Below are 23,324 nucleotides of genomic sequence, written 5' to 3' on the forward strand. Positions count from 1 at the left end.
AGCTTATGTGATGTTCTCTCAAATATTTCAGTTGTATTAAAAAAATTCAACATTCAAGATGACTTTGGGAAACGAGTGAATGCAACTAGAGAACTACAGACATGGAGGAAATGGGTGAAAAGTCTATTAAGACTCTTTTTCTTTTCTTCTTCTGTTGTTATGTTGCATATTAGCAACATATTAGTGCACTGCTGCCTCTCACTGGTTTATTAAATGTCATCGGTTCCTTTGTGGCAACTTGGATATTTTAAGTAAGCATCACTCAAAGCAGTAAGTAAATTGTTTTATTTGCCTTGAAAGTAGCTGTAACTTAATAAAACCTAGTAAGTATAACAACTAAGTACAGATAACTAATTAAATCTAAGTAAGGTAAACTATTGGATTTTACAGTGTAGGCATATTCTGTCAAATCCTAATATACTTATTTTTCAAACAATTGCATGTCCTGCTACAGTCAAAGTCCAATAATTTATCAAAACTAATCAACAGTCTGTGGAAATGTAGGTGTTTGCAATCATCAAAACCCAGCCAAAAGCTGAAAGATGAACATGTAATGAACATGAACAAACAATGAGGCTACATCCAGATGAATCTCAACCCAAATATTACAAAACCCATCAATAAAATATCTAGCACAAACAACATCCAGTCTTAATTCAAATAGCCTAGCTAAAAGCCAAGCCATGAATGTACATAGGGTAATTAGCCTATAGTATCTGTGACATAGCAGTATGTGAAAAGCTTCCCTGTTTTAATTTTTTGAGCGAGATTAGCATCCGCACATACAGTCTATTAGATGAACAGTAGAAGTGAGGAGTGCATGTTCCAAGCGTGTTTTTTTATATGTATGATTTTTAGCAACTTTCGTCAGCCCCAAAAGAAAATACAAACAACAAAAAGGTGCTTTTTTGCAAATGTGCGCATGGGGGCCTTAGGGTCCCCGCTCGCACTAGGCACGAGAACGGCACGAGCCATGGGGACAAAAGGCCAGGTGGCTGTGCAATTATAATGAATTATACATACGAAAGCGCTGCAGTTGTTCCTCTTTCTTCTTACATTATGGATCATATGTAAAATCTGATTTTTAAATATAGCAGTAGGCTATATATGTTTTATAGTGCAATGATACGAATAGCTGCTCAATTGTACATAGTGTGCTCAAAAGATTGCATTGTTCAGTTTTCGCGCTATAGGCCTACATGAGTTTGATAGCATGGCGAGCTCAGAAAGGCGGACACCTTCCACGCCCACAAAGCACGTGCCTCCTCTTCATTTGAGAGCAGGACTTCTGAGAAAAGGGGCGCTCAATGCAAGCGCATGACTGAGCTTTAACAGCACGATTTCTTCCAGAGGCACAACCTGTATAATGTGGTCGTATTTGACAGCAGGTAAGTTACAGCATGGGTAAGTGGGTTTTTTTTTCTTTCTTAATGCAATGACAGTTATGTTGATAAGAGAGAAGACTTGCTAATACACAGTACTTTAAAAAGTTTCAGTTTTCAGATTCACCCGCTTCGAGATTTTAGGCTATCGTTTAAAAATGCTTTGTCAGATAATCTAAAATGTGGTTCACGTGTATCATCTAAATGGACTGATTTTAGTAAAAATTGTTTAATTTGACTGGCATAGCTTATTCGTTAGCTTTAGAAGCCACAATGTCCTGTAAATACTACAATGATTAGGCTAGGCCTACTGTACACTCTGTTTCTATATAATGTATATAATGCCATGAACTTTAATATAACCGTATGGGCCGATATCAATGATCATTCTAATGTCAAATTGTAATCAAAATTACAATCTTTCCCTGATGTGTTTACAATTAAATGTTATCATGATAAAACATAGTGATGTTATCCGGGTCATACGATACTACACTAAAAAAAAAAATGCTGGGTTGTTTCAACCCAACTTTGGGTCAAATATGGACTAACCCAACTTTTGGGTTAAAAATGTAATGTAAAAATGTAACCCAACGGTTGGGTTAGTCCATATTTGACCCAAAGTTGGGTTGAAACAACCCAGCATTTTTTAGAGTGTATAATATATGATTATTACAGTGTTAAATATCATAACGCACAGTGCACTCTAAAAAATGCTGGGTTAAATACAACCCAGTGCTGGGTAAAATAGGGACAACCCCAGCAATTGGACAGTTATACCTTAATAGCCTTCATTAATAAATACATTAATATGAATTATATCAAATATAATTTATAGGCTACATCAGGGGTGGCGAATGTCGGTCCTGGAGAGCCACAACCCTGCAGAGTTTTGCTTCAACCCTAATCAAACACACCTGAAGCAGCTAATCAAGCTCGTACTAGGCATGCTAGAAACTTCCAGGCAGGTGTGTGGAGGCAAGATGGAGCTAAACTCTGCAGGACACCGGCCCTCCAGGACCGAGTTTGGGCACCCCTGCATTATACAGTCTGCAACAAGTTTACCCTGGAGGGCTTAGTGTCTCAGGTAAGGGTTTGCCCTCTTTCTTTCTTTCTATTTATTTATTCGTTTATTTTTTCTGCTATATGATAGCTAAATTAGCAATTGTTTCTATCTATATGCCCTGTAATATATAGTAAATGTACATTGAATCGTCCACCATCTTCCCATCTATTATGCATCGCGTAGAATGCAATCGTTTTAGAGGCGAGCTTTATAATCATTCGTTTATTTATTTATCGAATATAGTGTAGGACTCCAGTGGGTTTGGGCAAGAACCAAAATGCTTTCATAACGTTTACTTGGTGTTCCTTGTTAAACTCTGAAAACACGCGAGAGAGTCTAATTTGTCCCAGTCGATTGGAGAGACCTGAAGCTAGGCCATATCATGCAATATTGTACTTAGATTTTGCTTTGGGGAAATTACGAGGGAAAAAAAAAAGAAATGAAGTACTTGTACTTCTAACGTTCTAGCCTTCTTCTTTGTATGTAAATGAAAAGCAACACCCCGTCGTCTCCATATGCGCAACAGCAATTGCTGGAGCTGGCGCGTGCCTGATCGATGTTGACCTCTCCTATTGGCGTCAGTCGCGTGCCATCCTCATCTATTTAACTATACCGAGAAGCACGAGCCAGGTTTATTAATGGATAATCCCTCAGGGGCTGTGCGAGACAAGTCTCGCAGGACAGCTCGAATACACACATCATAATCCCGTAAAATGTTCGGTTTCTTTCTTTCGTTATTTATTTTATGTTTTAGTTAAAAAAAAACAAAAAAAAGAGGAAAATTTGTATTTATCGAGTTTCATTAAATATATTTAAATTTCAGGTTCTAAATGTTATATTTAAAATGCATACAAATGCTTTATAATTATTCTTTGTAAATTAACGGATTTATTCTTACTCAGAATTAAGTACAACATTTGTAAAGTTGCAATCGTTAGATTTAATAGATTTGTCTGATTTACCTTTATTTATTTTGCTGGTGTGACCTAACTTATTTAGTTCAGTGATGATAATATTTTTGTCTCAAGTAAAATCAAAGAAATGTGATAATAAACATATGTTTGTTTACATTTTCAGTCTATACACTCTAAAAAAATGCTGGGTTAAATACAACCCAGTGCTGGCTTGGTTCAGTAGTAAGTAATAAGAGTGTAACTCATGTGATACATGTTAATGCATATCAAAGTGCTGATTGCGCATGCCAGAGCGCACTGTCTGATTTCCGCACTCTTTGTGGATGAGGTTAAACAATATCTTGGAACAGTCTCATGCGAGATTGGCAGCAGATGGCCACTACAATGGAGTTTCGTTGGCCCAATTGGAGGGAAATTTTAATAACTGTCACACGCTCGACGCGTGCAGTTTATACGCCACATTTCCCAGGCTCCCACGCGCTCTTCCTTTCAGGGAATGACCGTTAGATTATCTGTCTGAACTACACTCGGTAGCCTATACTTTCACACGAGTAATTTGAGGAATTTGAATATATTCGTTAGACGAAGAAGAGACAAGCTCATTTAACTGTTGGCGTGACCTAGATCTTTGATAGGCCACACAAAGATGTTGACAACATGATGTTAAGTGAAAGTGAATAACTTGGTTCAGTAGTAAGTAATAAGAGTGTAACTCATGTGATACATGTTAATGCATATCAAAGTGCTGATTGCGCATGCCAGAGCGCACTGTCTGATTTCCGCACTCTTTGTGAATGAGGTTAAACAATATCTTGGAACAGTCTCATGCGAGATTGGCAGCAGATGGCCACTACAATGGAGTTTCGTTGGCCCAATTGGAGGGAAATTTTAATAACTGTCACACGCTCGACGCGTGCAGTTTATACGCCACATTTCCCAGGCTCCCACGCGCTCTTCCTTTCAGGGAATGACCGTTAGATTATCTGTCTGAACTACACTCGGTAGCCTATACTTTCACACGAGTAATTTGAGGAATTTGAATATATTCGTTAGACGAAGAAGAGACAAGCTCATTTAACTGTTGGCGTGACCTAGATCTTTGATAGGCCACACAAAGATGTTGACAACATGATGTTAAGTGAAAGTGAATAAGCCTAAACCCGGGTCGCAGAAAACACCACATCTTAAATAGGTTTGCGTTCGAAATCAATTGTGACAAGTTGGAGACTGTGTAGCCTAAAATATCTAACCGAGTACACTAAAAAATGCTGGGTTAAATACAACCCAGTGCTGGGTAAAATAGGGACAAACCCAGCAATTGGGCTGTTTTGACCCAGCGTAATTTGAATATATTCGTTAGACGAAGAAGAGACAAGCTCATTTAACTGTTGGCGTGACCTAGATCTTTGATAGGCCACACAAAGATGTTGACAACATGATGTTAAGTGAATAAGCCTAAACCCGGGTCGCAGAAAACACCACATCTTAAATAGGTTTGCGTTCGAAATCAATTGTGACAAGTTGGAGACTGTGTAGCCTAAAATATCTAACCGAGTACACTAAAAAATGCTGGGTAAACCCAGTGCTGGGTAAAATAGGGACAAACCCAGCAATTGGGCTGTTTTGACCCAGCGGTTGGGTTACTACCCAGAAGGTTGGGTTAAACATTTAACACAACCGCTGGGTCTTATTTACTATATATTACAGGGCATATAGATAGAAACAATTGCTAATTTAGCTATCATATAGCAGAAAAAAATAAACGAATAAATAAATAGAAAGAAAGAAAGAGGGCAAACCCTTACCTGAGACACTAAGCCCTCCAGGGTAAACTTGTTGCAGACTGTATAATGCAGGGGTGCCCAAACTCGGTCCTGGAGGGCCGGTGTCCTGCAGAGTTTAGCTCCATCTTGCCTCAACACACCTGCCTGGAAGTTTCTAGCATGCCTAGTACGAGCTTGATTAGCTTGCTCAGGTGTGTTTGATTAGGGTTGAAGCAAAACTCTGCAGGGTTGTGGCTCTCCAGGACCGACATTCGCCACCCCTGATGTAGCCTATAAATTATATTTGATATAATTCATATTAATGTATTTATTAATGAAGGCTATTAAGGTATAACTATGAAAAGCTGGCATTAATGTACAATATTAAATCATATATTCTATGTAAAATTATGCATTTTAAGAATTTAGGTCAAATGGAATACCAGAAGCACAGTCAAATAGGAGATTGAATGATTCTGAACAATATTAAAAGGAACAGAGATGCTTAAAATGTAAATCTAACGCAAGGCATTGTTAAATAATAACATCATTATACTTTTTGAAATGAAATAATATTTCCAAAAACAACGTGTCACTGGTGGCCTTCTGCCCCAAATCTCAGGGAGACATCTTACCCGCAAAGATCTAGAATGCCGCCGATGAAAAACTACTGTTTTTTTAAAATAGTTTTTTTAATGACTTACAATCAATTAACATCACAACACTTCCGATGGAATAAATTTCACAAGCAATAATGTTCAGACGCATTGCTAAGAGGCTACAGCAATACCGTGATATACAAATATTGTGCGAGCCGGCCATCTATTGGTAATATAGGGTAAGGCCTTCGAAGTAACAAAACCAATACCTGCCTTTTCCAAAAATAAACAAACATTAATATCGAATACAGATGAACTAGTAAGACGCTAGGGTTCGCAATCAGCATTTTCTATTGCATAATTTATGTATGAATAAAATGAACCAGTCTACTTTATAACCGGCCTTTTTCTGCAAATCAATAATCATGTTTAAAGAAGCATAAAAGAAACAAACCAATACATATATATGCATAAATGAATAACCTTGTTTTAGAAAACAATTAAACCCTACTCGTACAACTAAACACCGTCATGACGCGCCGCTGTCCCTTTAACATCTGAGCCGATTGAAGTGGGGCCAACACGTTACAGTTCTCCTCCCCTTGATGGATTATTCACAAGTTCAGTCCCTGAAGACTTCTGAACGAACCGTTTGACAACGGGCCATTTACTTCATCTAAAGCGGACGCGTTGCGGTGTTATTGTTTTGTTGTGTTTACTTAGGAATCAAGGAACGTAACAGGTGAAATGCACTGAGTGCACAGACAAGATCAGTATAGCCAATGGATAACGTTGACGACTACTAAGACCGTAACGAAATGCTTAGCTGGTTTTCTTAGGTAACAGCTAAGCGGTGCATGGAGGTCATTTTTTTGCTAAAATGCCATATAATGAATAATAATAGATCATCTGAATATATTTCTCAGGTGTAGGTCGGTTCCCTTATGGTGTGGTGATTCAAACAAAGAGGGATGGACAGAAGAAAGTGACTCGCTGCGCGGAGTACGCGCTCGGTAGTGTGGACTTCTGTTAACTGACGCGTAATGGTGCGCTAATAGTCATTTGTTTGGAGGCGCTGCGATCATCATGGTGGTTGAGAGGACGCTTCTCGCAGCGAGGCAAGGGGATGTACAAACTCTAAAAGTACAGTTAGCTGAGAAGGTACTCAACAGCGATGTGAAAGATGTGCTGGGAGCGACTCCCGTACACCACGCCGCGCGAGCGGGGAAGCTCACCTGTCTGCGGTATTTGGTTGAGGAAGCGGGTTTACCGGCGAGCAGCCTGGCGAGAAACGGCGCAAGTCCTGCGCATGACGCCGCAGCCACGGGCAACCTGAGCTGCCTTCAGTGGCTCGTGACGCACGGAGGATGTCGAGCGGCCGTGAGTATCTTTACCAAGTCTTTTCAAGGGTAACAGTGTCCGTGTAAACACACAGTAGCAACAGCAGTAACAACACATCTCCAGACAATTATTAGACTACATATAAAGTAGGGTACAGTGGGTGCTCTGTGGAATATGTATAAATATATAGCTACTTTATGTAAACTTGTCACCTAATGTTAATACTTTTGATATAGCAAGAAACAACAAAGAAAAGAAAGGTAGAAAAACAACAACAACAACACCACACATTTGAGCAAATTTAAGGCTCCGGTTAATTTCAATGATTCGCTTTTTATAACATATGCAACCACATGCATATTTCATAAAAAAACAAACAAACCTTTAAAAATGATTAACCTAATCACCTTAAAAAAGTCTCAGAATTGTTTTAAATAAGAATTTCAGGTATTCTCATTAGCATTTAGATTTGCAACATATTCAAAAATATTGGGTGAAACTGGCTAAAATTACCTTTTTTTCATAATTTCTCACAATTCGACGTGTATCAAGATATTTTTCTGTGCATAGTTAAAACAGGCATTCACGTAGTGCTGTGGTGGCGTCGATTATGTTATTTAGTGATTTAGGGAAAAAAATAGCCTCCCCACTGCTCTGGGCCCCTTGTACTCAATCCCACCTTTCCCCTCATTAGCGATGACCCCACTGTCATGCTTAATTTGGCTTTTAAAGTCATTAAGCTTGATGCGCTTTTAACCTGACAAAAGATAAATGGTAACACTTTACTTGAAGGGGTGTGCATAAGACTGACATGACACCTTCATAATCATGACATGACACATGTCATGAATATGAAAGAGGTTTTATGCATGTTTATGACAACTGTCATTAAGTGTCATTCGCTCAGTTATGTCATTTTTAATGCAAACATGACATTATTTGACCTAACACTAATCTAACCCTACCCCTACCCTTACCCCTAACCATAGCCCATAACAAAGACATCTCAAACAATGTCATCTTTGCATTAAAAATGACATAACTGAGCGAATGACACTTAATGACAGTTGTCATAAACATGCATAAAAACCCCTTCATATTCATGACATGTGTCATGTCATGATTATGTAGGTGTCATGTCATGATTATGAAGGTGTCATGTCAGTCTTCTGCACACCCCTTCAAGTAAAGTGTAACCAGATAGATAAAGCAGTCTAATGAAGTGTAATGGAGACATACCCATCAATGTATGCTCAGCAGCACCCACACTGAGGCATAAACTGATTTCATGGCCCAGTCATGCTAAGAAATCTCATCTCATTAGTAGGAGATCCTTATAACACTCATTTAACCTTCAGTCTCATGGTCAGAGAATTTACTCAACAGTGTTCTCGAGATCCTACTAAGAGTGTGACATCAGTTTAGCCGCTTGACCCGTGCCGTGGATAATACCGTCCTCCAGGAGTCAAGTGTGGGATTCATGCAGCGAGTATAATTATGGAAGGAAGCCAGTGTGTTCGCTTAGTGCTAAGAGCAAACAGTTCTATCCTGCCCATGCAAAACAATGAGATGGAATGAGATAGAAGTGCCACATTAAGTGCTTTTATCCAATTGCTGTTTTCAGGAAAGTGTGGACTTCCAGGCACATCACAAGCCAAAAAGCAGTTTTCACAATTGAGTTATATGTTTACACAGATTATACTAACCATTTTGAATGTATACTGGTAGTGCTCTTCAAATCTTATTTAAAAATCTTTTTTGTGTACTTTAATTATATATACAGTATATTTTTAAATGCATTGGCAGATAATACAAGAAAAAGCTCATGATTGCGTTTCTTAACACACATTTAAAAGTGCACTTTGTAATAATTTCAAATGAAAAGTCGTACCTTAAAGTTCATTTTAAATCATCATTTCAATCATCTTTTGTCATGCTTTAAAGAAGTACACTTATTTAATGTGGCGACTTTGATTATAATATTAACTGTAGATTGTGTTATTTAATATTAGATTTAAAGGTATTTTAAAAGTACTTAATAGCAACTTTATCATAACGAATGTGTACTTACAAATATATTTAAATAAATCACAAAACTTTTCATAGAAATGACAGTACAGTGTGTTTTAGTTCGGCAGAACACTTTAACCATATTTCAAAGACAATAGAAGTGATTATGAAATTACATATAAAGATTTACTTATGTCCTGCTCAAGTGGGTCAAAAAGGACTCAACTTCAACTAACTGCATTTAAAATTAATATAATATAAAAATTAAACTATAATACTTTTTAATTGCATTGCACGTACATGTAATTAGGTGTCCAAAAACATTCAGCTCACACTTAATATTCTTATAAGTATATTATTTCCATAATAAATAGAGTCAGGATTATCAAGGCAATGAATTACAAATTAAGGACATTTGACGTTTAAAAAACTTTATTTCATTATGATTCTGCATAATTATTCAGGGTGTTCACAGAAAATAATATCAGCCTGATTCTGTAAGTACATTTATTTGGGCCTGAACACTTTTGGATGCAGTCATGTTGTGTTCATAGCTAGCTTACTGTAAGTTATTGTAAATGTAGATCACCAGAGGTGGACAGTAACGAATTACATTTACTTGATTACTGTACACACTTTTTAAGTATCTGTACTTTACTTGAGTATTATGTTTTCTGGAAACTTATGACTTTAACTTCACTACATTTGAAAAACAAATATCGTACTTTTCTCTCCACTTCATTTCTATCAAGGTCCTCGAAGTAGAAAGTCGTTACTATGTAGCAGCTTTGAAAGTCAGTGGGGGATTTTATTTTTTTTGACAGCCTATAAGTAATCACTCTTGAAGGGTTACGTGAAGTGATTTCCCAGCATTTTTTGAACACTGACCAGTTGCAAATGTGATATTTATTTACAACAATTCAATAATAAGCTCTTCAAATCTTATTTAAAAATCTTTTTTGTGTACTTTAATTATATATACAGTATATTTTTAAATGCATTGGCAGATAATACAAGAAAAAGCTCATGATTGCATTTCTTAACACACATTTAAAAGTGCACTTTGTAATAATTTCAAATGAAAACTATCTGTACTTTACTTGAGTATTATGTTTTCTGGAAACTTATGACTTTAACTTCACTACATTTGAAAAACAAATATCGTACTTTTCTCTCCACTTCATTTCTATCAAGGTCCTCAAAGTAGAAAGTCGTTACTATGTAGCAGCTTTGAAAGTCAGTGGGGGATTTTATTTTTTTTGACAGCCTATAAGTAATCACTCTTGAAGGGTTACGTGAAGTGATTTCCCAGCATTTTTTGAACACTGACCAGTTGCAAATGTGATATTTATTTACAACAATTCAATAATAATAAGTTAATATTGTCTGATTTTGCAAAATTGTGTAAAGGTAAATATTACCTATACGTGTACACACTCTGCCAGAACTGTGTGAGATCACTACCATCCTGCTAAAGATACTACAAGCTATAGTCAGCGTATTCAGTAGGCGTAATGTATTGTAAGTTGCTTCAGTGGCATAAGGTATTGCAAGTATTACATACAACAATAATAAAACAGTGCGTTGACATAAAAAAAGGAAATTTACTTTTCGTACTCAAGTACTTTTAAAAGCAAGTACCTCTGTACTTTTACTTAAGTAAACATTTGTCCTTGCAACTTTCACTTGTAACAGAGTAATATTTGAGCAGCAGTATCTGTACTTTTACTCAAGTAATAGAGTTTGTGTACTTTGTCCACCTCTGTAGATCACATATCATTCTCAGTATAGGTGAAACATATTTTCTGTTTGAAATATAGTGGATTTGTTATAAATCTTCAATTAGTTTGGAGCAGAATCTGAAGCCAGAAGTGTATATATATATATATATATAATAAAAAACACTTAATTAATTCTTTACTTTTTCATTAGGCCTCATTTGAGTCTATGAACCTTTGTCGTTTGGTATTATAATGAAATACCTCTAAAAAGAATAAACTACAGATTTACTAGAATTTTGTTTTGTTTGAGAAATTCGTTATCGGTCTAGAGGTACACCTCACCTTATCATTTCAAAAATGTGTTTGTCTCAATGAAAAAGTAACTGGAGCTCTTGCTGTTGTCCTTTTTTCCTTCGGTGCACATGCAATAGTGGAAGTTATCTCTGCCATCAATGTGGAGTGCAACGTCTGCAGCAGGGCTTCACGTTACATTATTGTTTCACATACCTGCACTACAAGTTTGAATGACAACAAATAACTTTGGCCAGTCAAATATGATCCAGCAGAGACTCTGGGTCAGCATATGTGACGAAAATGATTAATATTTTGTCTTATACGGTATAAATAAATCTGTTGAAATATACCCATGTTCCTCGTCAGTACTTTATAACATGCAGCATGTATAACATTTAGCTTGCAGATTGTTGCCTTTGAATAATTTAGAAATTTACCATTGAAATATATTTCTGTATTCCAGCTGAACGGTAGTTAATGTATGATACTGGATGTACTGTGTTGTTTACAGCATAAGGACAGCTCAGGGGCCACTGTCCTGCACCTGGCTTCTCGCTTCAGCCATCACGAGATCATTGATTGGCTGCTGAAGAGTGGGGAAGGGGATCCTACTGTTGCCACGGATACGGGGGCCTTGCCTGTTCATTATGCTGCAGCTAAAGGGGACTTACCCTCGCTCAGGCTGCTACTGGAACACAGCCCACAGTAAGACCACTCTCTAATATTGAGACAGTTTTGTAGTGGGACCTTGTTTTTCAAATTTTCAGCTTTTTAAAAAAAATCATTCAAGCACTTTTCTAACCATGTCACACAACCATACAGGACTCATGAATGTTATGATGAGTGTTCTTAAAGGATCCTTAGGTGTACGTTTTGGATATGGAATAACAGTGTTGTTAGGTGCATCCTAATTTGCATACTTATGCACTATTTTATGCCATTTTTATGTGATTATTGTGTACACACTGAAAATTTCAAAAAGTAAAAGTGCTCATCAAATGCCCAGATGTTGCATGTGCAGGAAAAAAATACAAATAATAATAATTAATTATATATATATAATATATAATCATATATATATTATATGACAGATATTTGTCTTGATTTGGGCAGACCTTCTCGCTCAAATAACAATAATTAGAGTATATTTCAGGTTGCTCCAGCCAATGTTCAGGTGCAGTTCTACATTCACGAGGACACACTTAAGTGTTTCTCTTGGAACCAGCAGCAGTGATGTGATGACTGTACCAACTGGTGTTTGGCTCTTTTATTTAGAAGGCTTCATGTTCTAGAGCCAACATTGTTGCGCATTACAGTTTCTCCTGTTCATGCCATGCATAGTATAAATCGGGAATGTGTATTAAGAAAGTAAGTAAGGTCAGATTTGTTGTCATGTTGAAGGCGACTCCACTAAACAATTTATTTTCTTTTGTGTGGGGTATTTCTTCACAAACATCCAAAATCTAGTTTGAGCAGGTTCTAAATGCTTAGAAATACCAGTAGAAAACAGTTTTTGCAGCAATGCCATGAACCATTTGGGATTCCCTAAAGAACCATTTTTTTTCTCTATAGTGTGAGGAACATTTTAATAATCTGAAGAACCTTTTTCCACTGTTAAGGATCTGTTGTGCAGTGGAAAGATTATATGGATGTTAAAGGTTCTTCATGGAAGCACAGATGCCAATAAAAAACCTTTATTTTTAGGAGTGGGCTCATAAAACAAAGCAAAACTCTCAGGAAAAATGTGGGGAAAAAAGTACCTTCAGAGGTACAACAGCTTGTCAATGGGACAGGACCCTTTAAGGGACATATTTATGTCTTTACATCTTTATTTACCCCTAAAAGTAGTAATACATTAAGGGTACATATTACTACTCTGAAGTACTAATATGCACCTTTGATCACACACCTTTTAGTTTATTCTTACTTTTAACTAGCTATTAACTATGACTTTTGCCTCAATAAACTCATAATTTGCTGCTTATTAATAGTTAGTAAGGTAGTTGTTAAGTTTAATAATGGGGTAGGGTTAAGGAAACTAAAAATATGGTCATGCAGAATAAGACATTAATATATGCCTTATAAGTACTAATACACAGTAAATATGCTAGTAACATGCATGCTAATAAGCAACTAGTTAATAGTGAGAATTGGTCCCTAAACTAAAGTGTTACCGCACCTTTTAGGGGTAGACAAGGTAAAAAGTTATCCTTTGAAGTTGCTGCCTTTGTACCCCTAAAGGTACTATTTTTTATTACCATTTTTTGAAGAGCTGATTCGAAAGGATGACAGTGATGATGAAGTGATGCTGTGGAGATCAAGCAGAGTATTCCTGGGGTTTGTCTCCCAAAAGCATCGTTTGTTAACTATGGTCGTTAGTTCCATTGAACTCTATTGGTAATGACGGAACTTGCGACCATAGTTGCTTTTGGGAAACGCACCCCAGATCATGTAGTCTTCTGCATCCTTCACACTCTAAGAAAATTCCCATTTGTTTCTTACAGTTCACAACCTACCATTCAAACTGACCTATAATATAAGATAATTGTGCTGTGTTAATTGAAGTTCAGCATTTTGTGTTTTTATCTGATATGAATCATTCCTTTAGCGGACCGGTGCTAAAACAACATAGACAGTGGGTGCAAATAAACAATGCTATCAATTCATTCTTAGTAAATCTCCTCTGAAAGTTTATTCAGGAAGAAAGATATTGCTTATTCTCATTCAGCACTGTGTACACTTGTCTCAATGGAGACTGTCAGTATCACACAAGTGATAAACTAATGAGGTAAACAAATAGCCTTGAATAGAAGTCTGCAGTGTAGGAGTTTTCTGCATTGTGATGATAGGGTTGCTTTTGGAGGGTAGAGATAACATTCTCATGTCAGAGGGGTCAGGTAATTGTGTATTGTTTTCTCTTCTTGTTACAGGGAATGTCTCTTGGTCAGGGGTCATGAGTAGGTCACGGCATTGTGTTGTGGGATGATTTATAGCAACATAGCTTACTGATGTAGACAGTCTTCTGGCACAATGGTTGGTCTAATGGGATATGCAGAGAGTGTTGAAATTATGGTGACACACCTTAGATAGGTTTGTATTAGTCTACATCTAACAAAAGGAATCAAAGGAGGTGTATAGATTAGGGTTGTGTGTGGACCCAGTAATTGATTCCTAGCTATGTAGCAATCGAAATACACCATTTTTACAGCATGCTTATAGCCACACTCTTCTGTTATGAGAAGCAAAGCATTGATGACTGATTGCTGACTGACTGGTTCAAGTGAACATTTGCAAACAGCATCGTAAACTTATGTGGTTGGAGCTACAGCTCTCGACCTGTGGTTAAGGTAAGGGAACCCCGGAGTATGATGTAAGAGGAAACCTCTTACGAATCAAACTTCAAATTAAACAAAATGTCAGGGAACAAAAAATAGTGAAGTAGTCATTTTTATTGCAGCAACATCTCAAAATCTTTAATCAATTAAGTCAAAGTTTATTACTCCACCACCTTCATGTGACGTCATTAATGACATTCCTATGTTTTTTAACCAATGTGGTTCATTGACAATATCACTACCGTTTCGGAAAACAGTCATGACTAGCTGGTTAGTTTCTCCAACGATGCATCATACTTTGGTAGGAGTTAATCAGCGATAGGGATGTAACGATATGAAAATTTCTTATCACAATTATAGTGACCAAAATGATCACGGTTATCAGTATTATAACGTTATTGTTAAAATGTGCTGGAGATGTTCAAAAAGTACAGACACATAAATCACTTCACCAAGTTTTATATTTAAAAATCAACAAACAACAAATAAAAACACTTTTTGTTTGCATAATCACTAAAACAATAACATTACCAATGATGTTCGATTTTAAATGATAGCTTGACTGACAACAGTTTAAGAGCATGTTGAAATATCTAATGTAAATGTTCAAATAAAGCTTTGAAAAAGTTTCATAAAAAGGTAAACCTCACATTTCAGCCTTTAAATAAAGAAAAGATATAATCGAAATGATAATTGAGTAATAAATGATTATATGTATTTTATCTGCTCCATAAATAATTCTAGATAACTTATCTGAATTGTTTAAATGTGTAGAATCCACATAAGCTTGTTTTTCATCAACCGGTCAAAATTTACAGCAGGGCATGCAAATTCTGTCCGTTTTTTGGCCAGACAGAAACTGCACACATGCTGAATGTAAATATAAGTCTCTGTAAAGCCACTCACTGACAGCAGGTGGCGCTTATGGAAAAGCTGAATTACAGCTGTTTCCTGTAAACTCCGTGGACAAAGCAGTATTGCGATTAAGAACACTTCCTTTATGTATTACATGAAGCGAAGATGAAAACAAAATGCCATTAAATTGTTTCTGAAGACAGTCAGAACCTTCAGAGGTACATTCATATATTCATTTGTATAATTCCCTTAGCACTCTTTTAAAGGGGTCATATGATGCTTTTTTAAAGATCATTATTTTGTGTATTTGGTGTAACAGAATATGTTGACATGCTTTAATGTTCAAAAAACACATTATTTTTCAAATACTGTACATTATTGTAGGTCCTCTATGCCCCGCCTCTCTCAAACGCTTCGTTTTCTACACACAACACACACACACACACACACACACACGATGCGCAAAACTCTGCATTTGTCAATAGCAAATACTTAAACTAATAACAGTAGGTGATTCAGAAGCGCCTCCTCTCCTAGGTTCACGAAACGGTCGTCCATAAAATGCATTGCTGTTCTCACTCTGCGTACTGTGCGCCGCAATGGCTAAAGTCTGTTTAGTAAACTGGACATGACAAAGCGACCGTTGAAAATCATTTGAAATTTGTGTCAATACGTCATGAATAGAACGCAGCAGCAGTTTTCTGTCGGGTATTTGTCATGTCGCGCCGCACCGCATCCAGTGTAGACCATAGATATGTATATATATCTATGGTGTAGACAGCATCACTGATTATAATGAGTTCTATAATATTTTGTCACGCCGAGCCACTCGCGTCCGGTGAAGACACGGTGTAACATTGGTTTTGCTTTGTTTCACAGAACTAATCGTTGCCTGGGTTGCGTATGTATGTGTGGGGCGGAGCTATCAAAATAGGGCCGTGTTTGTTTTGGTGATCTCAAATGTCAGCATTGGCTACCAGAAATTGCTTACCTCACCTTTAACAAATGCAAAACTGATATAAAAACGCATTTGTTGATGCAACCGTGCCATTTTAACTTCCTTGTATGCAGATTTCAACTGTTTTGTCAAACCGTAGTTTCACAGGATTCGAACCGGAGCTCCTCACCTCTCAAGTATGTCTCCGTACTCCGTGAGCTACCGAACAAACCTACCGTCTTTGAAAACCCATAGATATGAAGCTGGATATGTGTGATGCTAACATTCAAAAGCCTCAGTTTTCAAATCTCCCAGCATATTAAAATTGCTTTGAAGTCATAACCTAATATTCTTCAAGTAATTGTGCAAAAATTATGCTTTATTACTAATCGAAACTCTGTACATTTGTGTGAAAAGGAATAAAAGGTGTCGGAGTTGTACTGCCTCTAGTGTTCATTTCTTTTGGAAACTGCAGTGATACACACTTATTGGTACGTATTTCGCGTCTCGTGAAAAAGTGCCCCCAGGTACGTTTTTGCCATGAGACCAGGTAGGAAGAATCAGTGGTTAAAATATATTGTTTTTCCACAATACCACAGCAATACAATTCAAACCTTTTGTTGTATGCTGACCTGTCGTACTTCGTGACAGCACAGGTTTTCAGCCTCACTGGGCATTCTAACACAGTTCCCACTAGTGATGGGAAGTTTGAATCATTTTACCAACTCGGATCTTTGAGTCTCGTTCAGCAAAATGAACGAATCTTTTTTCGAGTCATTTCGTTCATTTTAGCAAATACAATTAAAATGTTACGTGTTACTTCCCTAACGTCTACTAACGCAAACGTTGATCAGACTACAAACAATACAAAACTGCAATAAGAAACAGAAAAGATTAATTTATTGTTTACCTGGGTCTTCAGTCTATGATTAGCTCACCTCACCTCTTATCTGACAAGTCTTCGGGTTTTCCCGAGTCGTTCGTTCATCACGTGACAGCCCCATAAACTTAACCAATGCAGTCTGAGCCGGAAAGAGAATTGATTAGTTAATCTCGAGTCTTCGGGTTTGAGTCATTCCTTCATCACGTGACAGCCCCATACGCTTTAACCTATGCAGTCTGAGCCGGAAAGAGAATTGATTAGTTCATCTCTCGAGTCTTCGGGTTTCTCGAGTCGTTCCTTCATCACGTGACAGCCCCATACGCTTTAACCTATGCAGTCTGAGCCGGAAAGAGAATTGATTAGTTCATCTCTCGAGTCTTCGGGTTTCTCGAGTCGTTCCTTCATCACGTGACAGCCCCATACGCTTTAACCTATGCAGTCTGAGCCGGAAAAATAATTGATTAGTTCTTTTTTTTTTATTGAAGATATAACATTCACAGGGGATACAGTCATAGCAATAAAATACACACACCCAGAATACAAAACAATAAATACATAAAGAATAATAAAAATGAAATATAAACAGAACAAAAACAAATAAATACAAAGTTAAACATCTTTTTTTAAAAATAAATAAATCATAAATAAATTTAAATAAACCGTGCCATTTTAACTTCCTTGTATGCAGATTTCAACTGTTTTGTCAAACCGTAGTTTCACAGGATTCGAACCGGAGCTCCTCACCTCTCAAGTATGTCTCCGTACTCCGTGAGCTACCGAACAAACCTACCGTCTTTGAAAACCCATAGATATGAAGCTGGATATGTGTGATGCTAACATTCAAAAGCCTCAGTTTTCAAATCTCCCAGCATATTAAAATTGCTTTGAAGTCATAACCTAATATTCTTCAAGTAATTGTGCAAAAATTATGCTTTATTACTAATCGAAACTCTGTACATTTGTGTGAAAAGGAATAAAAGGTGTCGGAGTTGTACTGCCTCTAGTGTTCATTTCTTTTGGAAACTGCAGTGATACACACTTATTGGTACGTATTTCGCGTCTCGTGAAAAAGTGCCCCCAGGTACGTTTTTGCCATGAGACCAGGTAGGAAGAATCAGTGGTTAAAATATATTGTTTTTCCACAATACCACAGCAATACAATTCAAACCTTTTGTTGTATGCTGACCTGTCGTACTTCGTGACAGCACAGGTTTTCAGCCTCACTGGGCATTCTAACACAGTTCCCACTAGTGATGGGAAGTTTGAATCATTTTACCAACTCGGATCTTTGAGTCTCGTTCAGCAAAATGAACGAATCTTTTTTCGAGTCATTTCGTTCATTTTAGCAAATACAATTAAAATGTTACGTGTTACTTCCCTAACGTCTACTAACGCAAACGTTGATCAGACTACAAACAATACAAAACTGCAATAAGAAACAGAAAAGATTAATTTATTGTTTACCTGGGTCTTCAGTCTATGATTAGCTCACCTCACCTCTTATCTGACAAGTCTTCGGGTTTTCCCGAGTAGGCCCATATTTTAATAGTAGAAAGAAAGGGGTCATTTATTTTCCACTTATAAAATGCTTTAGGATGACAACTAAACTTCTTATTAAGGATTTTTCTAATCCAGAAATTGTTCTGTAACAATCCCTATCCAAATGTAACAGTTTAGGTGAAATAGAATTAATAACCCATTTATACACTCTAGGTGAGGTATCCACTTCAAAGATTTCTGAAAATTCGGAATAGGAATAGAAGTTACCATCCTTTTTTAACAAATCTAAAACAAAAATTGCACCTTTGTCAAACCAGTTTTTAATAAAGACAGATTTTTTTCCACACAGCACATTCTGATTAAGAATTGATTAGTTCATCTCTCGAGTCTTTCAAATCGTTCGTTCTTTTGTCACGTGACGTGACAGCATTGAATAGAGAAATTAGAGAAATTAGTTTTTGCCATTAGCCATTTTTGTAACCTAAAATAATCTTTTATTTACAAGTAACCCTCCGGAGCAAAATTTTTATTATGGTAATGAGCGTTTCGCATTGTATACGGAAAGACCAATCACGACTGACTTGGCCAGCTGACCAATCAGTGCAGAGTAGGCTGATGGAAGGGAAGACTTTACAGACCTTAAGCTCAGAACTGCTTCGAACGAATCGTTTCAAAATCATTGAAAAATGATTGTAATATTAAATGTATATTCTGAGAAAATTACAATGTTTTCTGACCTTAGATGCATTTAAACCTGTTATAGGGGACTCTAACACAATATTAGGACACTTTAAAATACCATATGACCTGCTCTTTAAATAATTATATTAAATAACTGCTATTAACTACAAGAAATTCTGATTAAAGAATTAGTAACATTGTAGTAGTTCATTAGCTAATAAACTACTTTTATTTATGCCTCTCAGAGAACTACTACAAACTATATACAGTTTCATAATGTGTAATAAATAATATTACACATAGTTAAGGAAATAGTTCACCCAAAAATGAAAATTTGCTGAGCATTTACTTACAGTACCCTCAGGCTGTCAATATGTAGATGGATTCTTCATCTGAACTGATTTGGAGAAAATTAGCATTAAGCTCACCAGTGGATCCTCTGCAGTGAATGGATGCCGTCACAATGAGAGTCTGATAAAAGCAGGACTCCAGACCATCTATTAATGTCTGGTGCAGAGAAAAAGCTGTGCGTTTGTTGCAAACAAATCCATCAAGATGTTTTTATTATGCAAAGATGGGGAAACAGTCCAAAACTGTTCTAAACCAGTATGTTGGTGGATTTTGGTATTAGAGGACAACAGGGAATGGATTTTTAAAGAAGTGTTATTATGGATTACAGATTCATATTTTGTCCAGCAGCGACAGTTTAAAGTTAAAATGATACACACAGCTTTTCACTTTATAAGACGTTTTAACTGATGTACTGGAGTGGTGTGGATTACTTGTGGATTATTGTGATGTTTTTATCAGTTGTTTGGAATCTCATTCTGATGGCACACATTCACTGCAGTGGATCCATTGGTGAGCAAGTGTTGAAATGCTACTTTTCTCCAAATCTGCTCTGTTGAAGAAACAAACTCATCTACATCTTGCATGGCCTGAGGGTTATTACATTTTCAGCAAATTTAAATTTTTTGGTGAACTATTCCTTTAATAACTGCTACTGTTAACACATACATAAAACTGTTTAGTAGGTAATAGTAATTTATGAGTTGGGTAAGCTGTAAATAATCAGTGCATTTTATCATTCCTCCTTGAGAACTATTTGCTAACTGTGGATAATTTTATATTTACTTAAATCATATAAATCCAAACCCAAATTATCTCATATAAAACAATTGTATCTCTTAAACCCGATTCGCATGGGATTAGTATTATCTGGGGACCTTGTGTGATTTTGAAATCATCCCCCCACATCTGAATTTCGTGTGGTGCATTCACACGGGATAAGCGAAGCCTGTGATTTTACTCTAATTTACTGACTTGTCTCCCGGATACCCGGATGTCAAGGCTTTGAGTGTCCCATTCTATGGTCCAGATGGATTTAAAAAAAGAAACTAATATAGTTTTGTGCGCTGTGTCATTTACATTTCACCAGGTTAAAATAATATCTCAAGCTTTATGCTTGATTTATTTGTAGCACATTAACCTCAAAACCTTTTCAGCTTTCTCTTTCTGCAAATTGTATGGTGTAGCGATATGATGACAGCACCCAAAATACTATCAAACACTCCAATGCAGCTCCATTCTTCCCAAAAGATGGATAAAAAGGCACACAGCAAACAAAAACCTCGAAAAATGATATGCGACCCGCCAAATGCTGGCCGAATCACAGAGATGTCGATTCGCACGGGACTAATTTCAAAATCACACAAAAGTCCCCAGATAATACTAATTCCGTGTGAATAGGGCTTTAGATACACTTGAATGCTGGTATACATTGACACAATGCTGATATAAAAAAAAAATGCTATTAGACATTTAATCAAAAGAGTAGATCAGAATTCACAGAAAATGCACTGTAAATTTGGGAACCTGCTCTAGCAAAATAGTTAATTGATCGGCATCTGTGTAATACAAGTATGTTAGTACTTTTAACCCTTTCATCCACATTTTAATATGGCATTTAGCCTTACTAAGGTCCATTCTCTAGTACTTTAACTCCAATTTATGAAAATGAGCATAAGATGGTATAAATTATATAAAATTTAAAGACACTGTATTACTTATGTTACCTGTTAAAGGAGACATATTATGCCCCTTTTTACAATGTTATATACTGTAAGTCTCTGGTGTCCCCAGAATGTGTCTGTGAAGTTTCAGCTCAAAATACTCCACAGATAATTTATTATATCATTTTGAAAATGCCTATTTTGAGTGGAAGCAGAAACAGGCTGTTTTTTGGACCTGTCTCTTTAAATGCAAATGAGCTGCTGCTCCACGCCCCCTTTTCCAGAGTAGAGCTGCACCGTTACAGCTCGTATCTGCTAAAAACATCTGTTTTGGTTCTGATTATTATGTCTATCGTGCTGAAATCATGCTTTTTAAACCATACGAGTTAAAACTTCTGATATACGGTTTTCTGAGTGCACACAACCGAAGCACATGGATAGAACGTTTACGTTAAAAACACACGAGTTACAAAAACAGTCAGTTATGTCTGTGAAGGTAAACAGCTGAGAAATAAATCGCATGTTTATTTTAGATCTGTGTGGCAGCAGCAATATACAGTAGCCTAAATAAATCAATAAATCCACTGCTCTCTTGTCTCCTCTGAGGCTGGGACTCTAAACAGTGTTCTGTGCTCGTCTGTGCAGCCAAAGACAGAACAGTTAGTTTTGCTCAAACTTTCGCCATGGCATTAGAGCTGGTACACCGTTGTCGCTTGCAAAATCAAATGACGGTGCCTTAAGTGGAAGTTTACAGATTAAGGGGCGGTAATATTACAATGAGTTCCCTTTCAGTCGGTCACTCTGTGTCACGTCGGTGACCGACAAATTGGGATATCGCTTCGTGTTGCAAGCGGCCATCTCCCCTGTGCACCTCAGCACTAAAAGAGCATTTCCTAAAGAGCAAATTTCTCTAAAAGAGCTCCATGGGTGCTTCTTTATAAAGAAGACGGATCGTCCTTATAAGGATGTCATTTCACCCATGCGTTTTTGGGTGCGGTCGTTACCTGGCACCGGGTGATGGTAACGATCGCTGCCTCACTTGTCTGGGCATCAAGCACGCTGAGGTGGCCTTCGTGGATGAGTCATGTTTGCATCGGAGGGAGAGCTGCCGCCCTTCGGGACGATGGCAAAGCCTGAATCGGATCCGGAGATTAAAGCTATGCTTTCCCGGGCCGCCGAAAGGGTCGGGCTCGAGTGGAAACCTCCACCGTGTCCCGAGCCCTCAAGGCTGGATGATTGGTTTCTCGGGGTGGCTCGCGCTGGTTCTCAGCGCCCCGCCCCGGTGCCTTTCTTCCCGGAAGTGCATGACAAGCTCACCAGGTCGTGGACAGCACCTTTTACTGCCAGAAACCGGCCGGCGGGCTCCTCCTCCCTCACCACCCTCGACAGCGGTGCAGCAGGGTATTCGGCAATCCCCCCCAGTGGAGCGGGCGGTTGCGATGCAATTGTGTCCTAAGTCCGCCTCCTCCTGGCGGGGAGACCCGTTACTTCCTTCCCGGGTCTGTAGGCATTCGTCTGGTCTAACCGGCAGTGCCTATACTGCTTGCGGGGAAGCTGTGGTCGGTAGCGATAAAGTTGTGTCCTAAAACCGTCGCTCCCCTCCCTGGCCTGTAGGCATTCGTCTGGTCTGACCGGCGGTGCTTAATTGGCTTGTGTAGAAGCTGTCTCCGCCTTACACGCCATGGCGTTACTGCAGGTGCACCAGGCTAAGGCACTGAAGGACCTGCACGAGGGTGGTTATGATCTGGAAGTTCTGAAAGAGCTCCGAACCGCCACTGACCTCACGCTCCGAGCGACGAAGGTCACCGCGAGTTCTCTGGGTCGTGTGATGTCCACGCTTGTGGTCCAGGAGCGCCATCTCTGGCTGTGTCTGGCGGACATGAGGGACACCGACAAGGTTCGGTTCCTCAATTCCCCTGTGTCCCAGACTGGCCTCTTTGGCGACGCAGTCGAGAGCTTTGCCCAGCAGTTCTCGGCTGCCCAAAAGCAGACTGAGGCGATCCGACACATCCTGCCCCGGCGGGCAGATGC

General features: G+C 37.9%; 1 protein-coding gene across 6 annotated transcripts in view; it reads left to right on the top strand.

Annotated features, from left to right (window-relative positions):
- The first annotated feature begins 6,358 nt into the window (after positions 1-6,358).
- LOC107602454 (espin) overlaps positions 6,359-23,324 on the top strand; it is an 83,047-nt gene continuing 66,081 nt past the window's right edge. For 5 of the 6 annotated variants that reach the window (XM_016294947.1, XM_016294949.1, XM_016294952.1 and 2 more), the window contains exons 1-2: positions 6,359-7,104; positions 11,602-11,795. In XM_016294947.1, the coding sequence (XP_016150433.1) occupies positions 6,811-7,104; positions 11,602-11,795 (488 nt within the window). In that variant the 5' untranslated portion in view covers positions 6,359-6,810. The remainder of the gene's footprint in view (positions 7,105-11,601; positions 11,796-23,324) is intronic. The other variant, XM_016294948.1, reaches the window with a different exon arrangement.

Source organism: Sinocyclocheilus grahami, unplaced genomic scaffold, assembly GCF_001515645.1.
Source record: "Sinocyclocheilus grahami isolate Dianchi unplaced genomic scaffold, SAMN03320097.WGS_v1.1 scaffold327.1, whole genome shotgun sequence".
In the NCBI taxonomy this organism is placed as follows: Eukaryota; Metazoa; Chordata; class Actinopteri; order Cypriniformes; family Cyprinidae; genus Sinocyclocheilus; species Sinocyclocheilus grahami.